This window comes from Rhinopithecus bieti, unplaced genomic scaffold, assembly GCF_001698545.2.
Source record: "Rhinopithecus bieti isolate Rb0 unplaced genomic scaffold, ASM169854v2 scaffold_7212, whole genome shotgun sequence".
NCBI classification, from domain to species: Eukaryota; Metazoa; Chordata; class Mammalia; order Primates; family Cercopithecidae; genus Rhinopithecus; species Rhinopithecus bieti.
The window spans coordinates 5,107,498-5,128,146 of NW_016806198.1; the positions used below are offsets into that span (position 1 = coordinate 5,107,498).

At 46.0% G+C, this 20,649-nt stretch overlaps 1 protein-coding gene across 1 annotated transcript in view; it reads right to left on the bottom strand.

Moving 5' to 3' along the window:
* Window positions 1-5,286: 5,286 nt before the first annotated feature.
* Window positions 5,287-20,649, bottom strand: part of TG (thyroglobulin) — a 274,315-nt gene continuing 258,952 nt past the window's right edge. Inside the window, 3 exon segments of the mRNA XM_017875139.1 lie at window positions 5,287-5,510; window positions 6,526-6,716; window positions 8,177-8,311. Coding sequence (XP_017730628.1) covers window positions 5,392-5,510; window positions 6,526-6,716; window positions 8,177-8,311 — 445 coding nt within the window. The 3' untranslated portion in view covers window positions 5,287-5,391.

The window sequence follows — 20,649 nt, forward strand, 5'->3', positions numbered from 1 at the left end:
AGACAGGAGAACCACATAAGACAATTCCTATGTAGAAGTATTATTTATTTGAAACTTTAGGTTTATGAGTGCTATATTACATTTATTCTAAAATGTAATTTTATTTATTCTAAAAAATTTTGGAACAGGAATCTGCATTTTTAATCAGCTACTTAGGTAATTTTTATGCTCTCAGCCCTGTTTTGGAACCATTGCCTATGGTTTTGGATGGCCTGAGAGGGGCTGTTCTTGTCTTACCAGCTTCAGTGAGGACCTAGGGAATCCCTGAGCTTTGGGCATTTCTGCTGCCTTTGTAAAGGGGCTTGGAAGCTGGGGAACCTTGCTGGGTTACTTCACAACTTCCCTTTGAAAAGATCACTTGCTTCATCTTCCTGTACTTCCTCGTTGCTTCCAACTCGGGAGGAAGTTGACTCAGTCTCATGAGTGAGCTCTCAGATAATTTCTTCATTTCATTTCTTAATTCATGCCTTATAGATTGTGAATATCACTCTGGTTCTCAATGCGAGGTGATGTCTCATTCACCTCCTGACTTTTGGTTGACCCTAAGCTTGATGTGGGTGTACTGTGACTTTCCTGTCCCTTAAAGATGGAGAAAGGAGATTATGACACCTTTACAGTTGCCCTGATGTACACTCATGTTTGCCCATCACAGTTGGGAATAGGTTATGTAATCCCACGTGACTTCAAGAGGAATCTCTGTAACACATGAGAAAGAGTATGGAAGCTGCAGTGGGAGTCCAGAGCCCAGAGTTCTGAAGCCAGGTCTGAAAGGGCTGACCGTGGGGCCTGGGGCATTATCTTCCCCTACTTGTCTTAATAGGAACTCTGGTCTCCTGCAGCTCACACACCCTAGCTATTGTAGATTGTCTCTTCCACCACAGGTTTCTGAAGGTTGTTCCAGGGCAGGACTGTGATTGCCTGGCCTCTGGGTCTCTCCTATTTCCCAACTTTACCTTTCTCATGCATTGGCACATAGCAAGTGCCTCAAATCCATGGTTAACTTCAAGAGCTTTGTGAACAGTGCTTTGCTGTTTTCTGTTCACATACATTCACACTGTTAATCACCAGGGTGAATCTGCAAAGTAGGCATTATTATTATTATAACAGGATGTTAAAATGGGGTGTTTTCAAAGACTGAGAACAATATAGCAGGTGTCATCCGGTGGTGCTAGACCATACATGCAGGGCTTGCAAAGGGGCGGTCAAAAACTAGTTCACCAACATTAGCCCATCACTAAACTCAAATGTGGAGGAATGTGAACAATTTGTTTTCAGGGGCCAATGCTGGTGAATTTGGGGGGTGTTTGTATTATACCAGAGTAGACTTTTTATTATCAGAAAAATCATGAGCTAGGTATATGAGGTTTGGTTCAAGGGCAGGATAAAATATACATCTGTACAGGTATAATGATGCACTAGTTTTCTATGGCTGCTACAACAAATTTTCACAAATTTATGGGCTTAAAACAACACAAATATACTGTCTTACCATTCTGTTGGTCACAAATTCAACATGAATCTCAAATGGGTGAAAATCAAGGCGTTCACAGGGTACGATCCTTTCTGGAGACTCTAAGGGTGAATCATTTTCCTTTTCTTTTCCACCTTCTAGAGGACACCTATATTCCTAGCTTCATGGTCTCCTTTCTCTATTCCAAAGCCAGCAACGTCAGGACAAATTCTTCTCATGATGCCATCTCTCTGGTCCTCTTTTCTGCCTCCCTCTTCTACTTTTAAGGACCCTGTGATTACATCAGCCCCATCTGTGTAATTCCAGATACTTTAAAGTCAGTTGATTAGCAACCTTAACTCCATCTGCAACTTTAATTTCCTCTTGCCATCTAGTCTTAGTTATTATCCCATCTACCACAAATGGAGAAGGGTGGGAAAGAAATAACATTGCTTCCAGCTTGCACGTTGCTAAGCATTGCTCACTCAGTAAATGTAATTGAATCTGTTCTGCACATGAGGAAACTGCAGATCAGGGAGATTAGGAGTGGTGTCCACTCTTGACTATGCATTGCAATCCCCTAACGCCTGGCCCCATCCTCCAGGGATTCTGATCTACTTGGTCTGGGATATAGTCTGGGCGCTGAGAGTTTGTGAAAGTTCCCAGGTGATTCTAATGAGCGGTCGAGGCTGGAAACCACTGGGCCAAGGAATTACTCAAATTCATCCAAACACCTGGACAAACATGGCACCACAGCCCAGCCTATCTCACTTCAAAGTCCCACGAAGGAGCTGGTGGAGGAGAAACCTCCTACCCTTTTGTTGGAGGGAATTTTCACCTTAACTAAAAACAGACTGTGGTTAAAACCAAAGGAACAGAGCTTCAGGGGTAGAACATCAAGCGCTGAACTCCCGATGGCAACACAAGAACAAACTTTCCTTTGGGAAAGAAAAATGAGACAGTGTTCAGAGGACAGAACCTCATATAGGGCGTGAGACCTTGGTCAATGACATTGCCGTTATTTTATTTCTGTCATTATTAGGGCCAGACTATAGAGAGGGCTATGCCAGAGGGACCTTCTAGATACCTGAAGCCTCATTCCAAAGCCCACAGAGGCCCCTTCCTCTTCCTGTTCTTAGAGAGTCTGATTTGAGGGCTTTCCCATAGCACTGCATCAGTCCAGCCCCCACCCCTCCTGGACATGCTGTCCAGTCCCCAAACCCTGGGTCCCATAGTGGGTTAAATTGTGACCCCTCCAAAAGACACATCCGAGTCCTGACCCTCAGTGCCTGTGGATGTGAACTTATTTAGAATTAGGGTCTTTGCACACGTAATTAAATTAGGGATCTTGGGATAAGATCATTTTGGATTTAGGGTGGCCCAAATCCAATGACTGGTGTCCTTCTAAGATAAAAGAGAGGGACATTTGATGCACAGAGAAGAAGGCCAGTGAGGACAGAGGAAGGGATCAGAAGGCAGTCATGAGCCAAGAAACACCACTGGCCACCAGCAGCCACTGGAAGGTGGGAGAGAGGCCTGGGCTGGATCCTCCTTCAGAGTCTTGGAGGGGAAATGGCCCCAGTAACACCTCAATCCAGGGCCTCTGGTGTCCAGAACTATGAAAGAATACATTTCTGTCATTTCAAGCCACTCAGTTTGTGAAAATTTTGACAGTAGCCACAGACAACTAATAGAAGTCTTATCCATCTCCCAGTCTGGATACCACAGGAGACCCAAACACAGTAAGAACGCAGAGCACTGCCTCCTGGAGCCATGTCTCCTGCCCCTGTCTGAGCCCCCAGATCCTGGAGCCTTACCCTGGATTAAGGATACCAAGGAAGCACCAGGTCCTTGGCCCCTGATTCTGGGAACTTGAGAACACCTCCAAATACAGCACATGATTTTCAACCCACACTGCACTAAAGGAGGAAAAAGGTGCTTGAGGCCAACTCCAACCCTGGGCCATGCCAGGAGAGCCCCAAGGATGGGGAAATGGTCCCAGCTCTCACAGTCTTGGGGGCATGCATTGTTTACCCAATACCTGTCTCCTCATTCATTGCTGCTAACCGCACCCCACCTTTGTTGGGACAGCAATATGTCCTACTCTGGAGGATAAGTCATGCCTGGTATAACAGGATCACAGAAGGCCCTTTCATCCCTCATTGACAGTGATGGTTTAAAAGGGAGCTCATGGCCCGGCGTGGTGGCTCACACCTGTAATCTCAGCACTTTGAGGTGGGCAGATCACTTGAGGGCAGGACTTTGAGACCAGCCTGACCCACATGGTAAAACTCCGTCTCTACTAAAAATACAAAAAAAAAAAAAAAAAAAAAATAGCTTAACCAGGCGTGGTCATACATGCGTGTAATCCCAGCTCTTGGGGTTCCTTGAAGCTGGAGAATCCTTGAACCCGGGAGGCAGAGGTTATAGTGAGCCAAGATCGTGCCATTGCACTCCAGCCTGGGTGACAAGAATGAAACTCTGTCCAGAAAAAAAAGAGGAGCACATGACTTAGTTCTAGCCAAAAAGATGTAAGTAGAATTCTGCTGAGAACCTCTGGGAAAAAACATTTCCTCTGAAAAAAGAAAGAAGCATTGGAGGGGAAAGCCCTTTAGTTCCTTCCCCTTTTGCCTCCAGCATGAGATGCTGTTTGGGGGTTGTGTGTGATGTCTGGAGCTGTGGCAGCCATTATGTGTCAGCAAATTGAAACATCATTCATGCACTGAAGATGGCAAAGAGGATGGTTGGAAAGAGTCTGGGTCCTTAATGGCATCACTGAGACACTGACAAACCCTGGGACCATCTACCCATCGAGTTTTCTTTGGTTGAGGCCTTTTAGTTCAGTATTTAGGTGCTTTCACTGAACCATCCTAACAGAGCCTATAATGTAGGTTGGAGGCTACTCAGGGCTTTCAGTGCTATCAGTAGGTTTTGTAGGACACACAACATGGCCCTAGGCCTATATTTTATAGTCCATACAGTGCATGGAAACAGAGAAATGGGAAAACCTGAGTTGGACTCTGACTATCCTCCTCTTCACCATGTGAATTTAGGTACAGTGTAAGTCTTTCTGAGCCTCACCTTCCGTGTTTGCAAGATAGGACAATAACCTCAGCCTACAAATTATCATTCATTTGCTCTGAACTCAAATAACATGATGGGTGTGAATGCATTTTATGGCATGCCATCTAAATGAACAAGACTGTTAACCAGCTTCACTTGCTTTTACTTTGGGTGAAGTGTGTGCCCACGTGTGTGTGAAAGGGGGTAGAGAGACAGGACATTTTAACCAGAATATTTGCCTTAAAAATGTGTCCCTGAGGAGGGTGAACATTGCTTATCCGGGAATCCAGATCATCCCCAAATTGGGGCAATTCTATCTCATTGCATCAACCCCCTCCCACATTTAATCAAGTTCCATCAATTCTACTTCTTCCAGGACCTGTGGCTCTGTTTCTTGCCCCATCTCCATCCTCACTGTCTTGCTTCAGAGTGCATTGCTTCTCGCTGGATCATTGCACCCATTCCAGCTGGTCTTCTACCTCCACTCTAGAACCTTTATGAGTGAGTCTTTTCTACCACTCAGGTGGGACTATGCCACCTGGGGTCTGCTCTTGATGGATCCCCACTTTTTGTGTCACTGTTTGCCCAGCATTCTCTCCTTTTAAAGGAGCAAAGTCCTTATTTCCCCAGCACCCAGCACAGGGCCTGGTGCATAACAGATGCTCATAAACATTTGTTGAATGGAAACAGCAGCCTGGGATTGAAACCTTAGAAAGATATAGTTGGTGTTACCCATGAATTGCCTTGGATTCACAAATTAGAGTCAACAATGCTTCATTGCATGTAGATACTTTATTGAAGGTAAGTGGCTAATTTAGAGAAAAAGATGACCATATTGGGCAGCCTTGGGTGGAGATTTTGGGGAGCTCAGGGGCTGGTCACTTGCTGTAGCTCTTAGAGCCTGGTTCCTGGAGGCTTAGGAGATCTTCTCTCAGCCCAGATCCAGCCGTCAACTCTTCTTCTTCACTTTCTGCCGACTGCCCACCCTTGGCTCCATCTGAAACAGAGGGGCAAGGAAGGTTGGTCCAAGCCAGATTAGGACTTCTCTTCTCTGGTCCCTTCCTTTTGGTCCAAAGAGACCCCAGCCTCCAGTGGGCATTTCTTGCTAATGCCCTTTAGAGGGACCTTTCCACTGGCTGAGGTGCCAGATTCATCTCCTGGCTATAGGGACATGCTAAGGGTGTGATGGTACTTGGGTTCATTGTCAGCAGACAGACACTTGGCCTTGGAAGCTAAAAGCAGAGTTGAAAATCTAAACTGTATGCTGGACAAGATCCCTTCCCTGTTTAACGGCCCACTCCCATTTCTCTGTACCTGAAAAACTCCTGTCATTCTAAAAACCACAGCCCAAGTATCACCTCTCCCGGGGACCCTTCCCAGAACCTCCAGGGAGGAGTGAGTCCTCCTTCCTCTGGGTTCCCACTCACTCAGGCATAGATTTCCATTATGGCCCCAGGAAAGCCGAGGGCCACCCCCTGGGTTGTGTCACCCAAACCCGCTATTCCAAAGCTTCCCAAGGGCATTGTGTTTACTCTCTATTCCCAGTGCCTTCGTTATGATTTATTTTCTCTCCTTAACATCTCTGCAACAGGAAGAGGTAGAAATGTCCACTTTTCCCCTGGCTAGATTTACTTCCCCAAGATTTTCTATCTAGGCCTTCAAGGGATGTGAGGATGAGGTTCAAGACACTCCCTTCTCTTCCCATACCAATGTTCTAGGCTGGAAGCCTTGATAGTGGTTCACCACTCTATCCTCAACAGACCTTCTCTTCTAGTCACCCCACTGCCCTCTTCCTGTGCCTCTCTTGCCTCTCCTTCCAGGCCTACATCAGAACAGGAGACCCTTGGCAATGTGGAGCTTCCCAGACCATGAATAACTCATGGGAAGGGGCTGTGCCATTGGCACTGGTGACCCCTTGGCTCCAATGCACGCAGCACAGGTCTCATGCAGCAAGCACAGCAGATGCTGAGGTCAACACCCAGCCTCCTCTACGTGTCCCAGGACTTTGCTACCTGCAGATGCCTTCAGAGATGAGATGTACTTGGACCAGAAGGAGCAATCAGTTTTCTTCAGGCCCTGTCGATTGGGGAGCAGTGCACTGAACTCCTTGTAGTTCTCTCCACCAGCATGGGGTACAAAGTCAGGCCAGGGGGTTGCAAAGGTGGGTACTTTCCGTGAGAACTCATAAGGGTAGTTGGGATTTCTAGGAAAATGAAAAGAAAGAAATATCCATGAGGGAAATTTGTCTTTCCTTTCATCACCTGAATTACTTCCCACTTGCACTTGGTATCTGAAGGACAATTCATGTATCTGTAGGTGTCAAGGCTGCATGTGAAGCCCCCAGATCTGGCTTCTGGAGTTGTGATCTTGACTATGGCACTGCAAAGCTAGGCCATTTCTGGGAGAGGAAAGGTGTTGAGGTCATGACCTGGTAGCGATATCCAGGACCTAGTGCTGCCCTTCTGTCTTTGTGAATGTTCAGGAGATCACTGTGCTCTTCTCTTTCTCAAAGTCCTCAGATCTAGACATCATAGTTAGCGTTTGGAATGTCCTTGTTTGTCCAAGGCATGGGCAGGAGGGTGAATCTGCAGGCCAGCTGCCCAAACTTGCTACCCAGGCCCATCTTCTGGCATGTCCTGCCATGTAGCCCAAACACCAGCCCTACAACCACCTGATGTTTCCCAGATAAGGTGTTTCCTCTCATCCCTGCTGCATTTGCCCAGACCTCCTTTCCTGGAAGTGTCTACTCCTTTGCTTAAATATTCTACTTATCCCCCAACACCAGCTTAAATGTGACTTCCTCAGTGAAATATTTTCTAAAACCCTAATTAGAAGAAATGTGTTTTTCTGCTCAACTCCCACAACAAACTGTATAAAGCTTTATTTTCTCCTGCTTTGAATTATGGTTCATTTTTATGTTTTCAGACTATCAGTAGTTGGTAGCTAGGTCATGACTTTTGCACCTTTTTATCTTTCCGGGGAACCTAGCACAGTTCTAGGTAATCAATTCACATCAGTTAAAAAGATAAAAGGAAACAGGTAAACTACCATGAAGAGGAAAGAGCAGAAAACAATTCTGCAGGTGGGGACAGCGAGTATACTCCATTAGACTGGAGTAGAGGCAGATGAGGAAGAGGAAGAGCCTCAAGGTGAATAAAGGAGGGTCCTGAGCATTTCAACTTAAGCTGAAAACCCAAGGCACTGGTATCCCCCTCTGTGGAGAGAGAGTGGCTCTCCTCCAAGTGGTTTGCTCTCCAGGGGACATTCGACATGTCTGGTTCTCAAAACTGGGCCTAGGTGGGCACCACTGGCATCTCGTGGGCATCTAGAGGTCAAGGATGCTTTAAACATCTACAGTGTGGAAGACACAGCCAAGATTTATCCAGCCCCCAATGTCAATGGTGCTAAGGTTGAGAAACCCTGATCTGGAGTCATGAAATGTAGCTGGTATAATTAGAGCTTTTCTTCATGAAGATTAATGTATGCAAAAGCAGTTTTGGCTAGGAGAGGGTGACTGAGACGGGGAGGCCGGTGGCTGGTGATTATAATGTCTAGGGAGGAAAGGATGAGTCCATCGATGCAAATTGGGCCTTTGCATTCTGCTTGAAGGGAGGGGGAGGAAAAGCACAGTGACAGAATTCTGAACAAGTGGCCCCAAATTACCCTGATCTGATGAAGTGGGAAAAGTACTGCATGATTTTCAGCGACAGGCTCTTCTCCTCCAGAGAAAACTGCCCCTCGTAGGCTGGGTAGAAGGGAAGCCCAAAGGCAAACTGAACATCCGCCAGCAACTCCAGGCTGAGAAAACAGAGGAAAAGCAGCAGCAAAAGGTCAAGAAAAAGTAAACTACTCAAAAACACAAACAAACAAAAAACCAGTATTTCTTCCAAAACCAAGACTTTCCCTTTTTTACATCATATTTAAGGATCCTGTTTAGTGCTCAGTTGAGTGGAGATTTGGCTTGTCCTAAATTAAATCCAGTGACCCATTGAGGGCAGATCCATGGCAGGTCTATTGGCTAAAGTGAGACCAACACTGAACACTTAAGTCTCTGGAAATAATGCCTGTGAGAAACATCCCAACACAACGATTTTTGGATCATATTCTAACCATGATACTTATGGTATCACTGGATATTGATGTTCTTGTAGTCACTGAAAAAGCAATAATGAAAGTAGCTTGTATTTGAGCCCAATCCCTGCACTAGCCCTTGTTCATATACAACTCACGCTCTTATGACTCTTCAAGGACGACATTTATCCATGAAGCCAACCCCAGCACAGTACCTGGCAAATAGCAGTTGTTCAATAAATACATGCTAGACTGGATTAAATATCTAGGAAGCAGCAGCCAGGTGGGAATAATGACCTGGAAGCCAGTCCAGTGGTGTGAATGGCCCGGGCTGGAGCTGGTGCTTAGGAGCCTGGTATACGGGCCCTGGAGTGAGCATTGGGAACCAGGGAGAGTGATAGAGTGGAAAAGCCAGAAAGGATTTCACCACTGCATAGTAAAGAATCGGGCTTTGCCTAAAGAGAGGTCTGGACTTTGCCCTCAACTTCTGGAAGGTGAGTCATACCTGTTAGGAGGAGGAAAGAGGCTGGCCACACTGGATCTTAGGGTGGATATGGCCCCACCTGACAGTCTGAGGGTGGGGACTGGCCATGCCAGAAAGAACAACCATGTGATTTAGTGTGGGAGCTTTGGGTTTCATGGTATCAGGCAACCTGTAAACTGAGAAGAATCACATGGCAATCGATCAATCAATCAATCATGCCTATGTAATGGAACTCCAATAAATCTCTGAACACCAATGCTGGGGTGAGCCTCAGTGCAGAGGGTGATACGTCCTGACTCCACAGGGAGGGGACAACGGAGCTTCAAACTTGGAACCCTCCTGGGCTCTGTGCCTCTCTTCCATGGGCCGATTTTAATCTGTGTCCTTTCCCTGTAATAAATCATTGTGGTGAGTGTCACAGCTTTTAGTGCATTCTGAGTCTTTCCAGTGAATTATCCAGCCTAAGGGTGGTTTGGGGAACCCCTGAATTTTCAGCTGGCATCAGAGGGAGGGTGGCCTTGTGTGTAGATCATGCCCTCTAACCTTGTCATTGGCCCCATCTTATAGCAAAAGCCAGCCTCTAATTTTACAGACCAGGAAAATAAGGTCTCAAGGAGTTTCCTGACTTGCCCAGAGACACACAGTAAGTGAACAGCAGAGTCAGATCAAAGCTGAGGTTTCCAGAATGCACGATGCTAAAAAAAAAAAAGCACCAGGGTCCCAGGGCTCCTATGCCTGGGTCCTGGCTCTTCTACCTTCAAGCTGAGTGATGTCTGGCAAATTTCTTGGCCTCCTTGATTCCCTACTTCCTCATCTATGAAATGGGTGTATAACTCCTGTATCAGTCTGTTTTCACACTACTATAAAGAAATATCTGAGACTGGGTAATTTATAATGGAAAGAGGTTTAATTGACTCACAGTAACACATGGCTGAGGGGCCTCAGGAAACTTACCACCATGGCAGAAGTTGGGGGGAAGAAGCACCTTCTTCACAAAGCGGCAGGAGAGAGAAGAGAGCAGGGGAAACCACCATTTACAAAACCATCAGATCTCATGAGAACTCACTCATTATCACTAGAATATCATGACTGTTCTCATGATCCAATCACCTCCCTCTGGGTTCTTGTAATTATAACTGTGGGGATTACAGTGTGAGATGAGATTTTTGAGTGGGGACACAGAGCCAAACCATATCAACGCCCTACCTCGTAGTGCTGCTGTGAAGATCAAAATAAAATGGTATATGGAGTAGGTATTTAAAAGGGAAGTAAAATGTGGTCCAGTTCTTTCTCACCACATCAGTTCACCTCCTGATGTAATCAACTGTCTTTAAGTTCCTGGCACCAGCTCTGACTCAGCAGTTCTCATCCGTGCTGGTATACTGGGCAGAGGTAGCCAGCAGACAGATGTTCTGGGAAATCACTAGAATGCAGTGGCTCCCAGATAAAGGGCAATTTGTGCAGAGGTGAAATTCTATGAAGTGCAACGATTTGTGGATAGACAGTTTGACTCTGGCTAAGACTCAGAGAGATTTATTGTGATTATCCAAGAGGCTGGGGAAAGGGCCCCTCTAGCTCAGGGCTTTGAAGCAGAACACTTCAAGCAAAGAAAGCACCTTCTTATTGCCCCTCTCCTTCTCAGGCTGGGGACTGTGGTGACAGCAGAGGTTCAGGGGTCCTTCCCTAACACTGAGGCCTGAGGGCTGGAGAGCCAGTATTCCTACTCTGGCCATAAGAATGATCACCAGGCATACATGGGACTGGCAGCAGGCCATAGAAAAACAGACATAAACTCATCACTCAGCTGAGACTCAGCTCTGAAACTTACAGCTTGTGTAACTTTGGAGGCGTCTTTTGACTTTTCTATGCATCGGTTTCCTCTACATAAAATACCAGATAGAATAAGCTATTGCATGTGGAAGCTCTGTCTAAAAGAAGTGTTTTTACAAATGCCTGCTATTATTATGATGAGGTTATTGTGTGTTAGTATTGGGCCACTGCACTGTAAGGTGTCATCAAAGGAGTATGAAACCACGAGGACATACAGCATGATTAGGAAGGGAATAAGTCACAGAGCGCAGCATCTCTTTGCAACTATTCTCACATATCAGGGCCTTCTTAGAGAAGGAAGAAGGTTTCCTGTTTTTGAGAGGGGAGCAGGAAGTGGCGAGTGTCATTGAAATTTGTAGGATCCTGGGACCCAAAGAGCTAAGTCCGTTGGGCAATGTCAGCAATAACCGTGAGAAGCCCAGAAAAGAGTCGCAGATTCCGCGGTGGCCAAGGTGGCCTGTTTTGCAGCCAGCTCTACCCAGTGTCTGCTTATAGCCACCAATTCCAGAGCACCTGGGCTGTGCCAGGCGCCATGGTAGACCTTTGGCAGCTGTGATCTTCAACATTCAAGGGCTACTGGAAAAGTGAATGTTGCCATCCACATACTTTCCAGGTGACAGATGAAGGCTCAGAAAGAGAAAATGACATGCCTGAGACACGGGACAGCCAGGGCTCAAACCCGAGTCTCCCAGGCCCCCAATCCCCTGCTCTGTGTAGTCTACTTGTGCAGAGGGGACTGAGGACCATTTAAAAGTAATCGCAATGGAAGTTGTTAGGAAAAGGATCACAAAACAAAAAATGCCAGGCAGAGAGAAGTTGTCATTACAATGACAATAGAAATAATCTCTCACATAAACCCAAAATTGGTAGTTTACAAATGGCATTCACCCTTGTTATCGCACCCACCCTGTGAATAGGTTTGATTACTCCTTTCAACAGTGGAGGAAGCTTGGGCTCAAAGAGGCCATTTTCTTGCCGAGGCCCCGTAACTGTTTAGTGGTGACACCAGGACTGAAGCCTCCGTCTGGAGATTTCACGGTCTGCTGTCCCTTTGTGTCTTGTGTGGGTTCTCTCATGGCCTCGTTGCTGGTCTTACTGAAGCTGTCTTGTTTCTCAATCACCACACTTCCTCTGTGGCGGCCACAGAGAAGCCAGGAGGCCCAGGGTTAATAGGGGCCCCCCTCCTCTTTCTTCCTCCAGTGATGTCTGGCCGATTTTCTCCCCGTTGGGGCTTAGTTCTTCTCCTCACCGTGGGATGAAAGGTTCAACAGCCTGTTTCTCAGGAGGCCCTTCCGGAAAACTGGCTGTATTTAGTTCTCTATTGCTGCCTTAAGAAATTACCACAGACTCAGTGGCTTAAAACAACACAAATTACTATCTGACAGCATCTGGAGTTCAGAAATCCAGGATGGGTCTTAGTGGACTAAAATCAAAGGGTGCGTGGGCTGCGTTCCTTCTGAAAGTTTTGGGGAGAATACTTCTCTTGACCATTCAGGTTTGTGGCAGGATTCAGTTCCTTGAGGTAGAGGACCCAGGTCCCCGTTTTCCTGCTGGCTACAAACGGAGGGCCATTCCGTCACTAGAGGCTGTCGATCAGAACCGCCCTTCTCCATCCTCAGAGCGGTTGAGTCCTTCTTATGCTGCATTTCTTTGGAACACTCCTCTGCTTAGAGTACTCATGTGATTAAATCGAGCCTACCAGGATAAGCTCCCATCTCAAGGTCTTGAACCTTAATCACACCCGCAAAGTTCTTTTGCCATGGAAGGTAACATATTCACAGGTTTCAGGGTTTAGGACTTGGACATTTTGGGGGGGGCATAACTGCTACCACAATAGCCTGATCTACTGTTTCCTCCAGAGGAAGCTGCATTCCAAGTGTTCTAGTGAACAGAAATAAACTTTCAAGGCCAGAGTGCTCTGTTGAAACCCCAGCTCAGTCACTGACTAGTGTGCAATCTTGGACAAGCTGTCTAATGTCTCCGGGTCTCAGTGTCCTCCTCTGTAAAATGGTGACACAATTATGATTATCCTGAACGAAGTTTAGCAATAAAATATTTTTAATCTCTCTGACCCAGTTTCTGGCTCATATACTCATTTCCTTTTTGATTAACTGAGAGAGATATCTGAAAGCTTAAGAGTGGGAGTCTTTAACTTGTGGGAGCCTGAGGAGGTCCCATTGTAGGGTTTTGGAGATCCACAAGTTCCCTAAAATTACACATAAAATGCTGTGAAGTGTGTGGGTGCATCTTTTTTGAGAAATGTTTCATATCCTCCATCACATTCTCAAGAAAGTCATGTGCTGATAAATATTTAATAATCAGCTGGGCGTGATGGCTTTATGGCTATAATCCCAGGACTTTGGGAGGCCAAGGCAGGTGGATTGCTTGAGTTCAGGAGTTCAAGACCAGCTTGGGCAACATGACAAAATCCCATCTTTATAAAAAATACAAAAATTAGCTGGACGTGGTGCTGTGTGCCTATAGTCGCAACTGCTTGGGGGTCTGAGGCAGGAGGATCACTTGAGCCCAGGAGGTCGAGGCTGCAGTGAGCCACAATTGATTGATCGTACCACTGCACTCCAGCCTGGGTGACAAAGTGATACTCTGTTTCAAAAACAGAAAAACGTTTAATAATCGACTCTCTGGGGAAAGGAAATCTTACGTGTGATATTCGCCAATTTTTACAGTGTAAATACTCCTACCTTAGCCAATTTCAAAATGATGTCATTGAGTATGATGCTGGGAAGCAATGTGTACCACTGGCTCTCATGAACTTGCATGAGCCGGCTCCAGGCCACCAGTGTCTGCGACCTTAGAAAGGCCACAGAGCACTGCTTTGGGGGAAAGGTCTGGCATTCCAGCCCATCCCATCTGTTTAATTTGAGAGCCTGTTGTGTATGAGGATTTCTGCTTTGTTTTTTCTTAACAGAGTTGATCTTTATCAGGATGCAGGAGTTATTTTGAGCAGTTTAAGGGACATCTGGAGGAGGCACAAACAGTGGAGCCTCTGAAGAGGGAATCTGGGATCTGAGGACCAAGTCCTCGGCGAATCTGGGCACTGGTTGGGGATTCTGGGACCCTCTGGAGGAAGAAAAGGGGATTTGGATTCAGCAGCAGCAACAGAGGAAGACCTGGAAAAACATGCCAGGGTCTGACAAGGTAAAAGGAGAGACTCAACTGAGTGTCCCTGGTGCTCGCAGACTAGGGGTAGGCAGTTCATGTGTGCTGATTGGCTTCTTTGCTCTGTGCTGTGTCTGATCACTGATAAATCATGGGCCCAAACCCGTGGCAGCTGTGTCAGTATATGGTCAGCCTGGAGGCATTTAGCTGTCACTTGTCTTCTGCTGTTTTTGGTAATCACACTGCAGTGGAACTTGCCCCTCATCTGACAGCTGCTCATCCTATGCCCAGGCCAGATCTCAATCTTCTCCTTGTCACCTCCGAGGGGCAGATTTTGGGCCTGGGAAAGCTACCTGTCCAAGCTGGGCAAGCTCTGTTCAAGTCCCACTTTCACTGCTGAATCTCTGAGCCTTGGTTTTCCTATCAGTAAAGTGGGTCGATCATCTCCATTCGGCCACCCACGTGGTATTACTGGATTCTCATAGATCGAGTGGGTGTAATTTCCTTTAAAAACTATAAGTTGCCATCCAAGGAAGAGTTAAGGTGGCTGAAGTTGATAAAGTTACATTTACTCAGACTGTGGAAAGAACTGACCAGCCACAGAGCTCGGCGGATGACTGTGTGTGTGTGTGTGTGTGTGTGTGTGTGTGTGCTTTTGTGTTTCAGTTTCAGGATTTGAATGCCGTCCAGTGAGGATGGTGGCAAATTAGAAAAGGAGTGTCAGGACTAAGACCCTACTTGGCCCACAGTTGCCGAATGCCTACTGTGCAGTGCCCTCCGGATGGATGCTGAGGCTCAAAAGGTGGACATTCTGTTGAGGAGCTCACATTCTAACAGGAAAGTGAGACCAACCACTGCTTTTCAAAAATAAAATGTTGTGTGTTGTACGATAGAAAGGTAGGTATCTATCAAGTGACAGAATTACTTACCAAGTAAAATAAGAAGAGAGAGAAATGAAATGCCATTTATTCCAGGCAAGAAAATGCAGAAGAGTTTATGGAAAGTGAGAGAGAGGAAGCTGCGGTGGACTTGTGCTTGGACAGATGAGTAGGGTTAGTGAGTGGACGAGGTGAGGAAGGGCACGTGTGTAGCAACTCAGCACTTGTGCCATCATGGAGCAGGATCTGTGCTCTGCATGGAGCAAGGAATGACAAGGGGTGTGGCTGAGCACAAGGTGAGCCAGGGCAGGTGGGGGCTGGTGCAGGTGGCAGAAAACAGTCCTCAAGGTACTGGCCTCACAGGTCCTGCTGAGAAGTGCAATTGGAACTTTTTCTACCCCAGAAAAATCCAAAGTCTGAAAACTACTAAACTGCATGCTTGCTAAGGTCCACTGGGCTCTCATTCTTTGAAAGCTGTGACAGCCTAGACCAGAAGAATTGATGGTCATGTTTTAAAGGGGCTGGGAACCCTGGAGGTTTCTTAGCAAATGAGTTGTAAGTTGCATTTCTTTTGGAAGGATTACTAGAGGTGTGTGGGAAGAAAGACCAGAACTGAGAAATCCTAGGGTCACTGCAACTGTCCAGGAAAGACAGAACCTTTTCACATAATGTCCCCAAGCTTACCTGTCTGCCATACTGCTCATCATTAATCCTGCTGGTGAGGACCTGCAGGGAGGCTAAGCCTGCATCCTAGCAAGCCAAAAGCCTCATTTCAGAGATGATCCATGGTGCAAGTTCCTGACTTCAGCTCGGCTTCCAGGATCAGAAGCCATAATCCATGAAGGTTTGGGTTTATCAGGAAACAGAATGATGGAGGTATACCCATCCAAAGAGATGCACCTGGCAGTGGATTCAGCTGGGGAGGTGGGCTGAGCCTGGGTTCCCCTTATGATGAGGTGAGGGTGTGAGGAAGGATCTCCCTTGACAGAAATAAGACACTGTTTTGCATGGCAGAAGCCGTTCCGCTGATAATGGTGTGAAGAGGTTTGTGCTAGAGATGGCACAGCACGGATGGGCATTACTGCCCATCTGAATGGACTGATTTGAGAGCCTGTGCTTGCAGGGATTTCAGTCCCTTCTGTTCTGTCTGCCTGCAGGAAGTCTGTTGACCTCATCCCCATAAAATATACTCCCTTTTTTATCCCCAGCCAGCATCTCTCGATAGCTTCCTCCAAAGGAAATTAGGGAACAGGGAGGAACGAAAGTCCCTTTGCTTCCCAGGATTTTTTTTTTTTTTTTTTTTTGAGAAGCTGACGAAGTGTTAAGTAACTTGTGACTAGACGCTTGTAAGTGTGCCTCTCTTTGGGCAAATCTAATATGCAAAAGTTCAGATTCTGCATGTGAATTAATCAGGAAGTAATTATTTGCTTTACAAATGGCTTGTGTTTTACAAGAGAATTTGCTATGCAATCCCTTAAAAAGAAGCTCCCTAAGGCACACTACATAGTGTAGTCCCACCCCAGGCCCCAAAGGAGATATTTGCAGTAGGCCCCTAACTTCCTAAAGCTCAGCAGAGCGGTATGATATATTGCTTCACAGTAGAGTCAAAGCTTTCAACTAACTTGCTAGATTAACCTGAATATTTTATTCCCTCCATAAAGTATGACAACTGTTGCCCAGAAAAAGATGAACTTTCCAGGCCCCAAACATGCATTCTCACTAACTGTGTTGTGTGCTTACCAAGACCCAACTGTTTAAGTCATTGTATTTGTCATTGTGATTTTATATTTAATTGAATTTATTGAATACCATGCAGATACTCCACTTTCATGGATCCCAGACTGGAAATAATAGATCATGCACTACGTTTATGGTTTTGCAAGAAGTCCAAAGGCAGAACTCCAAAAGCATTTTCCAGCTTAACCCTCTGATCCTACACCAAAAGAATGGCCAGGGGATGCAGATTTATGTGTTTAAAGTTAAAATAAAATATTTAAAGCATCACACCTATCTTATGCATTTTTCACAAGTTCTCTTTTTAATCGACTTTTCTGAGTAACCGACCATCACATTAGATAACAGGGTTGATACTGTACATTCTATTATTTTTTAAAAAGATAATTGATGCTTCAGTGAGCCATTCTGGATATGAATGAAAAGACCATTGTGCATTATATATGTTTTCTTAAAAATCTGCAACGCCTTCTCATCACACTCAGCTAAAATACTATCTCTCTGCTAGCCACAGCTTACAAACTCCTATGTGAACTATAAGACCCATTTTTTTTTCCCCTCTGCACCTTCAACCACTCTCCTCTTCTTCAACAGGCTCCAATTCAAGTGTCACAATTTAAGTGTCCTAGCACACACTCAGCCTCATGATGAATTTCCACAGAAACCATGAACTCCGCAGCTGGCCCGGCCCCCAGGTATCTTAAGATGAGAGGCTTCCACATCCTCTCTGAAGTGGCTACAGCTCCTCATGCAATGTCTGGCACCAGAAACCATTTCAGTTGTGGTTGCTTTCTTCCAAGGACCTGTTGATCTCCAATTTGGATTCTTCCAGCATAATACACGAAGCAGTATTAGTAATGGTCCAGTTCCCTGGCCTTCTTCTTTATCCTCAAATATGCCAAGTCCTTTCCCACCTTAGGGCCTTGGCCTTTCATGATCTTTCTTTTGGGATTTCTCACTTCTACATGAGGATCACAAACCTTCTTATTTCTCGGTTCTCAGCTCAAATGTCACCTTTACACAAGGTTCTTTTCTTATTACTGACCACGGCACCCTAGTAGATCTCCTTCCTAGTGCTGTTGTCTGAACATATGCTGCATATTGATGTGTGTATTGTCTATTCTTTACACACTATTCCCAGATACCCATCAGCCCCACCCACAACTACCGTCTTTGTCCCAAGAGGCAGCTCTTCTCTGCCTTGCAGGTTTCTCATTTCTAGGACCTGGAAGGGGATCTGCAGCATAGACGGCGTTAGGTAAATTTCTGTCAAATCAATGTTGAAGAAGATATATAGTGCAAACCCTATTATGTCAAGGAGTTGGAGTGATCGGTTTCAGAAAATGATTTATTTTCATCTACACTGGGAAATAATCCCACAGGATGTAGCCAGGCTGATGGATTCAGTTCAATAATCTATCCACTTCATATTTCCTTTGGTTTGTTAATTCCAACAAACTGACCAAGACAGTCAACTGAAAAGATAATATTTTGAATCTGGAATGTTAAAAGCCTCTGGAATGCACAGTAGTGTCTCGAATGCAAGTGTAGTGGTGCACAAAATGCCTTGAGTCTAGAATTTACAGCTTTGTTTTCCAGGGTTGGGACAACTTATCAAGGAGGAACATTATTGCCTCTTTAGTCATTTTGAATGTTTTGTTTTTTTCTCTCAGAGACTTAGTTTTCCTAAAAGGAAAATAACCCTAGCTACCCAACATTGAACATCTGCAATGACCCAGATGTTTAATGTACATGATCTTGAATATTCATACTGTGAAGTAGATATAGCTATACCTATTTTACAGGTGAGGAAATTGAGGTAAAGGGATTTGTTTAAATGCAAACAGCTAAAATGGTAGATATGGGATTAGAACTCTAGTTGATTTACTCTCAAAGGATGTGCTGTTTCACTAGATTGGGTTGCCTCTGCCAAAATGAAAGACCAGTCTAACATTCTCTATGAAGCGTGAGTAGATGTTTAATCCCAAGAGCCATACTCTTCCATTCAAAGAAAAGTCAAATGTGGTCTTATTGAAACATCTTCCACACCACCAGGATGTAGGAATGACATCCCAGCACCCTGGAGGCCAAGGCCTTCAGAAGAAAGACCCAGCACACAATTCAAGTGCCATAGCGCACACTCAGCCTTATGATGAATGTCCACGGAAACCATGAACTCCACAGCTGGCCCAGCCCCCAGACATCTTAAGATGAGAGGCTTCCACATCCTCTCTGAAGTGGCTACAGTTCCTCATGCAATATCTGGTACCAGAAACCACTTCAGTTGTGGTTGCTTTCTTCCAAGGACCTGGTGATCTCCAATTTGGATTCTTCCAGCATAATACATGAAGCAGCATTAAAATGCTTACCTAATCAGTGTTCACTCTCTGCCAGGCAGTTAGGCCCACAGGCGAGGCTGTTTGTGTGCCTTGTCTTCCTTAGTCCTGACACACTTCACAGTAAGCATAAGTACTATTACTAGCTCCACTGCATAGATGAGGAAACCAACACTTAAAGAGGCACACAGAAAGTGGCAGAGCCCTCAAAAGACAGGAAACAGCAGAGAACAAACTGGTGCTCTCTTCTACACTTGCTGGGGCCCAGAGCACAGACCAGGGCTGGGAGTGCAGTCCCCAAACCTGGCCACAGGGTCTGAGTCCGTTGCTCATGAGCAGCAGAAGACACAGATGGGGCTCTTCCTGGGAATGATGCCTGGACCTTTAAAGGCCAGCGTGTCCTTTGAAAGGGGCTGTTTAGAGAGGAGGACATCACGGTGAGTCAAAGAGATGGAAATACCAGAGACGGGCAGGGAGGGAAGGGTCCCAGCAGAATAAGCAGGTGGCACCTTGAGAGGTACCTGGGCAAGTGACAGGAGGCATTAGAGAGAACGCAGGAGGCATTAGAGAGAATGCCCAGGCCCTCAGACCTGGGAGAGACAGCAGGCCAGAGCCCCTCTGCATGTGAACCTGGAAGCTTGCCAGCTTTCTAGGTCAGCTTTGTTACAAAGAATCACTGAAGCCACCCCTGTTTCTCTGGCACACTCCATCTGCTTGAGGGGGTTCCATGGGGCCAGGGACAGCATCTTGGCAAGGGCCATCCTGCATTGATTCGGGGGCAGTGTGTGGGAGAGGGGTTGCTGTTTCCTTTCAGGTACTGTTAGTAATAACTTTAGTTCTAATAGATTCCAGCAGTAGTTCTCGACCAGCAAGGATTGTGTCCCCAGGGAACATCAGACAATGTCTGGAGGCATTTGTGGTTGGCACAGCTTAGAAGGACTGGGGCTGCTGGTATCAGGTGGGTAGAAGCCAGGGGTGCTTCTAAACATCCTTCAATACACAGCACAGTCTCCCACAACAAAGGGTTATCTGGCTTCAAATATCAACAGTGCCCAAGTTGAGAAGCCCTGGATTACAGGCCTCACTGGCAACCCCACTTCCTCAAACAGGGGCTCCAGGGACAGACCATGGAAGAAACTGGCTCAAAGCTTCGCCAGTGAGCAGAGATGAACAGGAGAAAGCTGGTGAGTTTTTTCTCTCATCAGCAACCTTAGAAATCAAAGCTGCCAGGTATTGTACACACAGACACACATACATGCATACACTCACACGCAGACACATTCAGACACACAACCCAGATGCCAGCTCTGGGCTAAACACCATGCAGGCAGTGTCCCCAAATTCTCCCATAGCCCTATGGAACAGGACCTGTTACTCTCTCCAGATATAGATGAGGCTACATGGAAGCTCAGAGAGGTTAAGTGACTTGCCCAAGGCCACACAGCTGGTATGTGGACTTGGCCATTGTAGGCACTCAATAAGATTTAGGATAAAGTGGGAGCAATTGAAAGAAAGCTGGAGAGAGGGCAGGGAACAGGGCACGGGTCCAGACTGCCACTCACTGGCTCAGGGACGGGGAAATAATCTGCTCACATCCCTGGGCTTTTGTTTCCTTACAAGTAAAATAAAGGAGCTAGACGGTCTCATCTTCTATATTCTATGATTCTTTGAATCTGAATCTGA